General features: G+C 54.0%; 2 protein-coding genes across 3 annotated transcripts; one reads left to right on the plus strand and one right to left on the minus strand.

Moving 5' to 3' along the window:
* Nucleotides 1–364: 364 nt before the first annotated feature.
* On the plus strand, nucleotides 365–3,738 carry LOC119310828. Its single transcript, XM_037586451.1, has 4 exons — nucleotides 365–1,101; nucleotides 2,235–2,518; nucleotides 2,657–2,884; nucleotides 2,992–3,738. The coding sequence occupies exons 1-4, from the start codon at nucleotides 693–695 to the stop codon at nucleotides 3,439–3,441; spliced, it is 1,371 nt and encodes a 456-aa protein (XP_037442348.1). The 5' UTR covers nucleotides 365–692; the 3' UTR covers nucleotides 3,442–3,738.
* Nucleotides 3,739–3,839: 101 nt separating this feature from the next.
* LOC119310827 (IRK-interacting protein-like) lies at nucleotides 3,840–6,518 on the minus strand. Of its 2 annotated transcripts, none has more exons than XM_037586449.1 (2): nucleotides 5,955–6,518; nucleotides 3,840–5,498 (listed from the first exon to the last, which is right to left on the minus strand). In XM_037586449.1, the coding sequence occupies exons 1-2, from the start codon at nucleotides 6,228–6,230 to the stop codon at nucleotides 3,900–3,902; spliced, it is 1,875 nt and encodes a 624-aa protein (XP_037442346.1). In that variant the 5' UTR covers nucleotides 6,231–6,518; the 3' UTR covers nucleotides 3,840–3,899. The 2 variants fall into 2 exon arrangements, with proteins under 2 accessions (XP_037442346.1, XP_037442347.1); XM_037586450.1 differs by lacking the exon at nucleotides 5,955–6,518 and adding an exon at nucleotides 5,633–5,897.
* Between the last annotated feature and the right edge of the window lie 2,964 nt (nucleotides 6,519–9,482).

The raw sequence follows: 9,482 nt of genomic DNA on the forward strand, positions 1-9,482 counted from the left end.
ATTCTAAAAAAAACTAGCAATTTCCGTGAACTTTATCCTTATTTAGACTCCGTGCGAGTACGTGCATTTTTGTGACGTGCGTGTTTGCACCGATCGGCACCTGTACGGCGAGGTGACGAACGACCTGAGAGGGACCCAATCCGGGAGGTTGACACGACTCCAGAATCCAAATCCGTCGGGCGACGGCTAACCCAACGAGGCGGCCACTCCGGTCCACGCGGTAGCCCGCCACCCTGCTGGCGCGGCCGCGCGCACCCGATGCGACGCGATTGGTCGGTTTCGCCCACCGCGTACCGCCAGGACGGCGACCTGATCACCTCGTCATCCCACCCGTGTCCCCCTCTCGTTAAAAAGGAACCCTCTCTCGCCGCGCACGTACACACTGCCTGCTTGGCCCGCACACGCATGCGAGGAGGGAGAAAAAAAATATACTGGTGAGCAGCGCGCCGGCCGCTCTCCGGCGTCGTCCTGAGCCGACGGATACGAGGAGAGCCGGAGGAGATCGAGCCGCCGAGCCCCTGTCCGTCTCCATCCCCTGGCCCACTCCCTCCGGTGGAAGATCAAGATCCCCGCGCGCCTCACGGGCGGCACGTGACTGACTGCTCCCCTGCCGCCCGCACCACTTGGCTGCCGGCGCCGGCACAAAGCGGGCAGCGCGACGCGACCGTTGCTTGATCGATCGAGGCGAGGCCATGGAGCAGGAGGAGGGGAGGAGGAAGCGGGAGGCGGCGGTGGTGGTGGTGCTGGAGTGCGTGGCGGGGAGCTCCAAGGCGGAGGAGTGGGGCGGCGGCGGGGCCGTGGTGCAGGAGGGCGACGTGGTGGAGTCGGTCCGGGTCGGGCTGGGCTCCGGCGCGGCGTCGCTGGACGCGCCCTTCAAGGGCGGCCGCGCGGGGCTCCACAAGGCGCTGCACAAGGCGTTCAAGCGCGGCGACACCTCCGTGGAGGTGCGCGTCCGCGGCGGCAAGGACCTGCAGGCCTGCATCCTGCCGCACCCCGGCGGCGCCAGCGCCCGGAAGCAGTACGTGCTCCGCTCCCTCCACGACCCCAACTACGTGCTCGGCTTCGGCGATCGCCTCGAGAGCGAGTGCCTCGTCCTCCAAGGTAATCACCAATCCAATCAATCAACCACACAGCCGGCTCATCCTGGCCCCCAAGAGCCACCCCTGAATTTTCATTCCCATCCGTTCTTCTTCCAGCTGAATCATGGGCTGAAATCGCGTGATTTGACAGTGATATCTGCTGCTGAATTATGTGTGAACTGGATAATTTTGCTGTCAATTCTCGATGTGAAACGTGGATATCTCAGCATGAACGCTAGTAAAAAAAACATAGAGGAGTATCAGCCAGATAGATTCGATATGGGCTGGCTTTCATTTCAGCACGCACGCACGCGTTGCCTGTGTGTTCTGCTCTACGTCAGTTGCGAAAAGACAAGCTTGCTGTCAAGTCTGAGGTTCAGACTAGATGGAGGAATATTCTGATTGGCTGATCTTTCAGCAGCATTGTTGGAAAGCAATTTTCCTTCATTTCATATTCACATCCATTCTTCCACAATGTTATGAATTATGATATAAAACCAATGTGCATGTAGTTGTCACTAACTAGAAGCTATGATAGCTACATAAACAGAAAACAAAGGAAGCAAATTGGAATGAGAAGATAGTAAAGTAGGGAGAACGGGAAGACGTTGCTGAAACGTGTCAAGGAAATTGACCATCTGTGTGTGCAGGTGGTGGTCAATTCCTCCCATAGTAGTACGTCCCTACCTCGTGCGTTTCACTCGTTTTCTTGTCTCCGCCGGGGAATGAATGTGTCATGGTCGACTGTTTGAGTGTTGACGACGTGGTGGTCCTTGCAAACCGCCATCGTTTGTGGCTTCCTGGCAAGTTAATCGTGGTCCTTGTGCTGTTGGTATGGCCTGACCATGCATGACTTAGCATCCATCTAGAAGTTCCTCGTAAACAATTTTTTTTTACCTACGGCTCGATGTTTACTAGAAATATAAGAGTGTTTAGATCACTAAAAGAGGGAGTAATTGCTACTGTTCGTGCAATTTCTAGCTCAAACCACATGTGTTCTCTTATGTTTTGAAGAATCCTTTGGCAGTGCTTCTGGTTACTTGATTGATGCTTCCCTTCGCAAATGATGTATATTTTTGCACACAGTATATAAGCAATGCTTTATTGTGGTGACCTTGATATGTAAAAATACTTCGTCTTCTCCCTTGACAAAAGGCACAAGAGGCACAAGAGTCGCATCGGCGCTGAGCCGGGCGCAGCTTCAGGACGGGTACGTCACGTACCCCTGGGACAAGAAGATGCGCGACTCGCTGCGCACGCCCAACTCCAGCTGCTTCCTCTCGATGCTCGTCCTCCCCAAGGCCCTGGACCTCAACGCGTGCCGGTACGAGTCCTTCGAGGACACGTTGGCCCGCGCCAACACATGGCTCTACTCTTCGCAGGACTCAGGGATCCCCATCGAGTTCATGAATCTGCAGAGTGAAGCTCTTCTCACCAAGGTGCATACGTCTTGACTTCAGAAATTTCGTACTACTAAAACAAACTTCCAACATTCAGTTGGTTTGCACCTGACAATAACCAGTCAAGGTTCAGTTTGATCGGATAGTGATTTCATCCTCACACACTCAAATGTTCAGATATCTGGGGAGACGGCGTCTGCGACTGTCAACTCCGGGTCGTTGTCCGACATGTCGAACCTCGTGAACGCGACGCTCTACGGTTTCGAGGATTACCACGGGGTGGACATCGGCGTGGTGAAGGCGGCCCGGCTCTGGTACAGCTCTACGGCGGGAGAAATGCCGCTGGAGATCCAGCTTCAAGAAGGTGACACCAGGCTAGGATTCGCCGTCAGCCGCACCGAAGAGGTTCATTTTCAGTTGCCACTGTACACAATACAGAAAACCGGTCACTACTCCAGCTTTCAGAAATGTCCATCTAACCCACCGTGGAACTTTTGTTTTCTTTCATCCAGGGTTTCATCTACATATCATCGGTGGTCGACGACGACGAGGACAGCGAGGCGCCGTCGACGCGGTCCGGGCTCCGCGATCTGTTCAACAGGGCGAAAGTGGCGTCGAAACTGCTGATCATTTCAAGGGTGTCCAATGAGAAGGTCCTCCCCTGGATGATCTCCAGCTCAGGCGCGGTCCGTTGCTTCGACACCATCTCCCTCAGCCAGAAGCTCTCCCTGCACCGCCTGGCGCTGCAGCCCATCCAGCTACACCTGCTCATGTGGGAGAAGCCCGTCGGTGTCGCGCAGAGTGTCGTTCTTTCTCCGAAAATGCCCTTCCCACTGTCACTGCCTCCTCAGGTACCCCTAAGCATCATTGAGAGCCCTGAACATAGAGTAGATGCTGAGGAAGAGTTTGTGTTGGATTCGTCGTTTCGGCTCGATGATTCTCCGGTCAGCAACTGGGTGTGATCTCAGCTTTCCTCTTCCGATAAAGGGTGGATTTTATTGACTCAAAATGAAGCATCAAGTGGATACAAACACAATGAGGATCTCAGCTTTCCTGATGTGCACATGTAATGTCTTCATCTTCTCTAGTTCTCTAGGCAAGGCTTCTCGGTTTCTCCTAGAGAAGTAGTGTTCAGAACAATATGTAGGTTTCTGAAGTAATCAGGGGAGATGCTTCCATAGCATCTGAGCATCATGTTGTGATACATACATAGTTTTTGTTCATCATGGCATAAACAATGGAGGAATATATATTACTCATTTCCTTGTACTCGTGTGCTCAATTGCCTACTCTGAATTTACTGACAAACATATGATGGATCAGCATTCTGACATTCAAGTTACCCTCACATCACACTAGCTAGCCATACAATGAACATGTTAAACAAAGTTACACATAATGAACATGAGAGACAGTTATGCTACTGGTCTAGCTGCTGCTTTGTTGTGAGGACCTTGCACTTGAGCACTCGATCTTGGACATAGAACCCCGGCATCACCATGATCTTCACCCTCAACGGATCATCCTGGGGCTGCCGCCTGTCCGGCAGGATGTCCTCCATGTACGCCTGGTCGAACGCCCGGCCCTCGTCGACCCGCAGGATGGGCAGCGGCGGCGCGAAGGAGAAGGCGAGCAGGTGGAGCAGCCAGACGCACTTGGTGGCGACGAAGAAGCACTGGAGCAGCTGCTCCGGCCATGGCCACGACCAGCTCAGCGCGGTCACCACGCAGCTCATCTTCTGGTCGCAGAACCGGCTGAGGTCCTCGCTGTAGTACCTGGTGCCCTTCCGCAGCACCTCGCTCCAGCTCAGGTTGCGCAGCGCCACGAAGGACGCGAAGCTCTCCCGCCGGCCCTGCCCGGGGTCCAGGTGCCTCGCCGCGCCGTTCCGCTGGAAGCTAGGGTTCTCGAAGTCCTGGTACAGCGTCTGGTTCATCACCGCCTCCAGGTGGTACAGCACCGCCTTGGAGCAGTGCCGGCCGGCGATGGCCAGCTGGTGCGGCCGGAGCAGCAGGTTCAGCTTGTCTGACAGCCCGTTGTCCGGCTCCTCCACCTGCTGGATCAGCGCCTTGCAGAGCTGCTTCACCGAGAGCCGGGCCTCGGAGGCGATCTGCAGGAAGCCTTCCACCATGGCCTCGTGGCTCACCGGCATGCCGTTGCCGGGCAGCTCTCGGCTCGCCCCGATCGACCTCGACGACGACCGCCGCGAGTGGGACTGCGTGTCGGTGCCGCCGTTGTGGTCCGTCGCTTGCCGCAGGGCCTTCTTGAGCTCCGAGCAGTAGGCTTCCAGGCTCATCATCTTGGTAGTCAGCTCGCCCAGCGACGACCTCATCTCGGCCGCGTCCTCCTGCGCGGCGTCCCGGTGCGCGTTGGCCTCGGCGAGCTCCTTCCTGAGCGAGTCCAGCGAGAGCAGCCCCCACTCCTTGAGGAGCTGCGACATGTTCCCGCGCTCGATGACGGCGGTGGTCGGCGGCTGCGTCTCCGGCTTTGCCTTCTTCTTCGCCTTGGTGAAGAGCCATGAGAGGATCTGTGACCCTCTCTGCTTTGCCCGGGAGTGCGCCGACGGCGGGGGCTGGTGGCTGGACGAGAATGGCACTCGGCTGCTGCTGCCGAGGAACCCCAGAGCTTCCGCGTCGTTCAGACCGTGGTCCCTGCCGATCGTCGCGGGCCGGAACGCGCCACCACAGGACGGCGGCATCTTGAACTCTCCCGCGCAGGTCGCCCTCCCGGCCGACGCCGGGAAACGGCCGGCCAGCGGCGCGGACTGCAGAAAGGCCGGATGGATCCTGTTGACGCCTCTGCTCCGGAGGTGATTCTCGCTGGACGAAGGGGCGTAGTGGAAGTCGCTGTTGCAGGAGGAGAAGCCGTTGAGGCAGTTGTCGTAGTCCGAGTAGGCCGCCTCGTCGTCGCCGACGCCGCCGCGGTCCAAGGTGATGCCGCTCCAGTTCTCGGACCGGCTCCGGTTGTCATGGCAGATGTCGTTGAGTCCAGCGGCCATCGCCATGGGCTCCTCCTCGTAAGTCTGCACCATGTTCAGTTGAGCAACCAATTCAGAAATGCAATCCTTCTCACAGGGTGAACTAGGATCGTACAGGTCCGTCCGCAATGATGCGAACGTGATTTACAGATTCGGTGAGCAGGCACCGTGGATCCTACCAAGTTGGCAAGCATCACCGGCGATCATAGCCTCGTGGCGTGGGCACCGATGGCAACCATGAGAGACTCAGACTCTGAATTTAACATTACTGCACCAACTGTTGCTAGCGTACTGCCCAGTGCCCGGCCACCGCCGCTGCGTCGAGCAATAAACGCGGCGGCTGCAGGAGCTCGCACACGGCAAGAACAGTGGGGCAGCTCAAGAACTAAATGAGCCGCCTCTACCATGGTACCATGCCACCAACGCCGCTTAAACCGGGAAGAGAAGCCAAGAACGCAGAAACCAACACGGTGACATGTGGTACATGCTTGCGGCGCTCACCGGGGTAAACACGGGGTAGTCCTCGTCTGCGGCGGCGGTGGCCGCTGTCCGGGAGCGCGCAGGGGACGCGGCCGGCGGGAGGCGGATGGTGGCCGGGCTGCGGCTGGCGCTGGCGCGGGCACCGGCATTGGGCGCGGCGCGCTGGCGGAGGGCAGCGTGGAGCGCGCGCAGCTCGACGGCCTTGGCGACGGCGGCCTGGACCTCCTGCCGGGTGGCCGGGAGCGGGACCCTGGACGGCGCCGCATGGTCGAAGCCCTCGGCGGCCGCCATGGCCATGGCACCACACCACTGTGAGACGGATGAACAGTGACGGGTCAAAGGCTGCGCCCTCGGCCGGCCGCTCCAAGGCTGTGCTGATGCAGTGATGCTGCTGGACGGGCGCTGCGGTGCTGGGCTGGAAGTGGTCTTCTTGGGATTCGCGGGCAGGCACGGGTGGGGAGGAGGAGAAGGAATGGAATGGAGCGGAGGGGAAGGGAACAGTGGAATTCGTGGGGAGAGAGAGGGACTGGTTGTGGTTGGTGCGGCGGATGCGAGCGAGAGCGAGTGAGGTGGTGGAGGTGGACGTGGGAGGGGGAAGGGGAGGGAGGGAGGGAACTGCGTATTTTGAAGAGGCTGGCAGCGTCTTTTGGGCTTTTCGTTTGTCGCTTTTGATTGGCGGTGCAAGTATTAAACGGGTGAGCAGTACTGCTAATTTACTTTGCTTGCTGCTTGGAGCAGCCGATTCGTCTCTTCCAATCCAAACCAAGAATTAAGGGCCCTTTGCACTTTTGCAGAAATTTTATAGTAGATGATGAATTGGCACGGGCTTGGGAAACGCTGAGAACAGGCGTATGGAATACACTGTATCCCGAAGGTGTACCAGTGCACCAAACCGTTGAAAAACATGTTTACAAATTGCTGAAAGCTCAAATCAGTTTTATAGGGCAGAGACGATACACATCTACTAAGTCAATCGGTTGCAACAAACTAATTGTCAATTCAGATAATCTTAAGGTTATCAGTACGATGAATGAAGGAGGACGATCTGCAGGTACATCGGCTCTAATCTTTGGTGATTGCTATCATATCGCATGCAACTTCTCTTATACCTCGTTTGCGCACTATCAGGGAGGCTAATTGTGTTGCTCCTAAATTAGCAATTGGCTAAGGGCCCGTCTAGTAATAGTTTCTTTTTGTTGAGCCTCCTAGCGAGCTCATCCCTCTCATATTAAATGTTGTAATGTTGACTGAATCGTAAATAAGAGAGGGATGTGATATAAAAACAAGTCCAAATTCAAATTTGATTTATAAATTCACGTGTAGAAATGATAATTCAGGCATGACGACTCTATCCATAGATGGATTCATCCTTTTTTAGTTGTGGGTTGAATTTGGATCTAGAGAATCAATGACATGCTTTATATATGTTGTACGAATGTTGCTTTTCTTTACACAAAACAGGAAATCAAACTAGGAGTCGTTGAAAGTGCCGGTACAGGACCATCCTTTCAAAAATAGACAATAACTCACAAGTCCTTAAGTATGTTGATGTTGTTCTCCTCCGGGACTCGCTGGCGGCACGCCATGAGCAAATCTTGATGCCGTGTATGGATCTCTAGAACACTCTCGGAAGCCAGGGTAACGTTGCTAATGTAGCAACCAAGAAGGCATCGGGTAGAGCCCGGAAAAGTTAAGGACAATGAATGGAGAATCATATCGCAATCCCGAGGAAGAAGTCAACAAAGAGGGTTCGACAATCGCCCCCAATCCTTCTAGACAAAACCAAGGATGCCTAACCTCACGAGATTCTGGACGAAACCGAAGCTGGCATGCTTCGCCAAACAGAAAAATAAACCAGAAGACCAAGTTACCAAATTGTTATCATCCACTCTAATTAACGACACTGTCGTAGACAACTGAGACGAAACGTAAAAAAAGTGGGGCCTTGGATCTAGTCATTACCGAAACACCATACACCCTCGCCAATGCCAATTGACATCACCCGAACAAGCACATGACAGAAATAATTCATTACACATTGTTGGTGTGTCCTCGACGGCAAGAAACTCCACAACCGATCCCCAAACCAGGGTCCCCCACCCCACCTCGCCAGCACCAGAAGGAACCCAGAGTCGGCTACAACCCGTCTCCTTTGTCTTTCGTGAAATGAGGTAGAGTCGGACTCTATGCGAAGAAGGCTCATTGGGCATGTATTGGTTGGGTTCAAGGAGATGATATAGTTCGGAATAGGTTTTGGTGCGATATGAAACAGATTCTATACAAACAGGTGGTCCGGTCCATGGAGGGAAAAATATATTCAATCTCCTAAAATACATATATGATTTATGGGGACAATTGTATTATTTTCTAGCCAGGTGGCAGTTGTAACGTATTTCATTCCCATCTCGCATGGGACTAGGGCAAAGCCTTCCTCCCATCGGTCTCCATTAGCGAGCTTATGAATTCTCCTGTCCTTCGGCACCCACTCCGGCGACCGGTGGCAAGGAGGGCAATCCTGATGCCCCATCTCTAGCTAGTAGATGATAATTCAGGGGTCTTAATCTTCTTCTTTGATTCGGTCTTCTAGGCTCCTATCCTCCTCAAGTTGTCCATCAGGACGAAAAAGACAGAGCTCTGGCGTAGATTCATGCAAGCTCCTCGGGGTGGCGAGGTTAATGTTTCTCATCGTGCGTAAGCGATAGCGACATTTGGTGTTAGGTTCTTCGGATCGACTCAAGGGTTCAATGGCGACTACTCTGCCTTTAGGGCACTTGTCCTTAGGGGCACGTGCACTAAGACCTCCTAGTTGTTATTTACAAAGTTAGGTTGGCTCCGTTATGAGGGTGGGGACATCAGCGTGTCGACGACTTGTTCTAGCGGTGACAATGTGTAGGATCGAAAGTAGGTCTAGAGAGGGGGTAATTAGACTACTTGACCAAATAAAAATCTAGCATTTTCCCAATTTTAAGTGTTGGAAGATTTTAGCAACTAGTACAAGTCAAGCGATCAACTTACATATGCAATTCTAAGAGTGTAGCAGTGGAAAGTAAAACATTGCACGTGAAGGTAAAGGGAAGGGTTTGGAGAAGGCAAACACAATGTGGACACGGAGATTTTTGGCGTGGTTCCGATAGGTGGTGCTATCGTAGATACATGTTGATGGAGACTTCAACCCATGAAGGGTAACAGTTGCGCAAGTCCATGGAGGGCTCCACCCACGAAGTGTCCGCGAAGAAGCAACCTTGTCTATCCCACCATGGCCATTGCCCACGAAGAACTTGCCTCACTTGGGTAGATCTTCACGAAGTAGGAGATCTCCTTGCCCTTACAAACTTCTTGGTCCAACTCCACAACATGTTGGAGGCTCCCAAGCGACACCTAACCAGTCTAGGAGACACCACTCTCCAAAAGGTAATAGACAGTGCGTTGATGATGAACTCCTTGCTCTTGTGCTTCAAATTATAGTCTCCCCAACACTCAACTCTCTCTCACAGATTTGGCTATGGTGGAAATATGATTTGAGTGGTAAGCAACTTGGGGAAGGCTAGT

Source organism: Triticum dicoccoides, chromosome 5B, assembly GCF_002162155.2.
Source record: "Triticum dicoccoides isolate Atlit2015 ecotype Zavitan chromosome 5B, WEW_v2.0, whole genome shotgun sequence".
NCBI classification, from domain to species: domain Eukaryota; kingdom Viridiplantae; phylum Streptophyta; class Magnoliopsida; order Poales; family Poaceae; genus Triticum; species Triticum dicoccoides.

Coding starts and splice junctions, on each gene's coding strand:
- LOC119310828 (XM_037586451.1), top strand. CDS start 693: ATGGAGCAGGAGGAGGGGAGGAGGAAGCGGGAGGCGGCGGTGGTGGTG. Junction 1,102..2,234: donor CGAGTGCCTCGTCCTCCAAG/GTAATCACCAAT, acceptor CCTTGACAAAAG/GCACAAGAGGCACAAGAGTC. Junction 2,885..2,991: donor CCGTCAGCCGCACCGAAGAG/GTTCATTTTCAG, acceptor TCTTTCATCCAG/GGTTTCATCTACATATCATC.
- LOC119310827 (XM_037586449.1), bottom strand. CDS start 6,230: ATGGCCATGGCGGCCGCCGAGGGCTTCGACCATGCGGCGCCGTCCAGG. Junction 5,499..5,954: donor ACTACCCCGTGTTTACCCCG/GTGAGCGCCGCA, acceptor AACATGGTGCAG/ACTTACGAGGAGGAGCCCAT.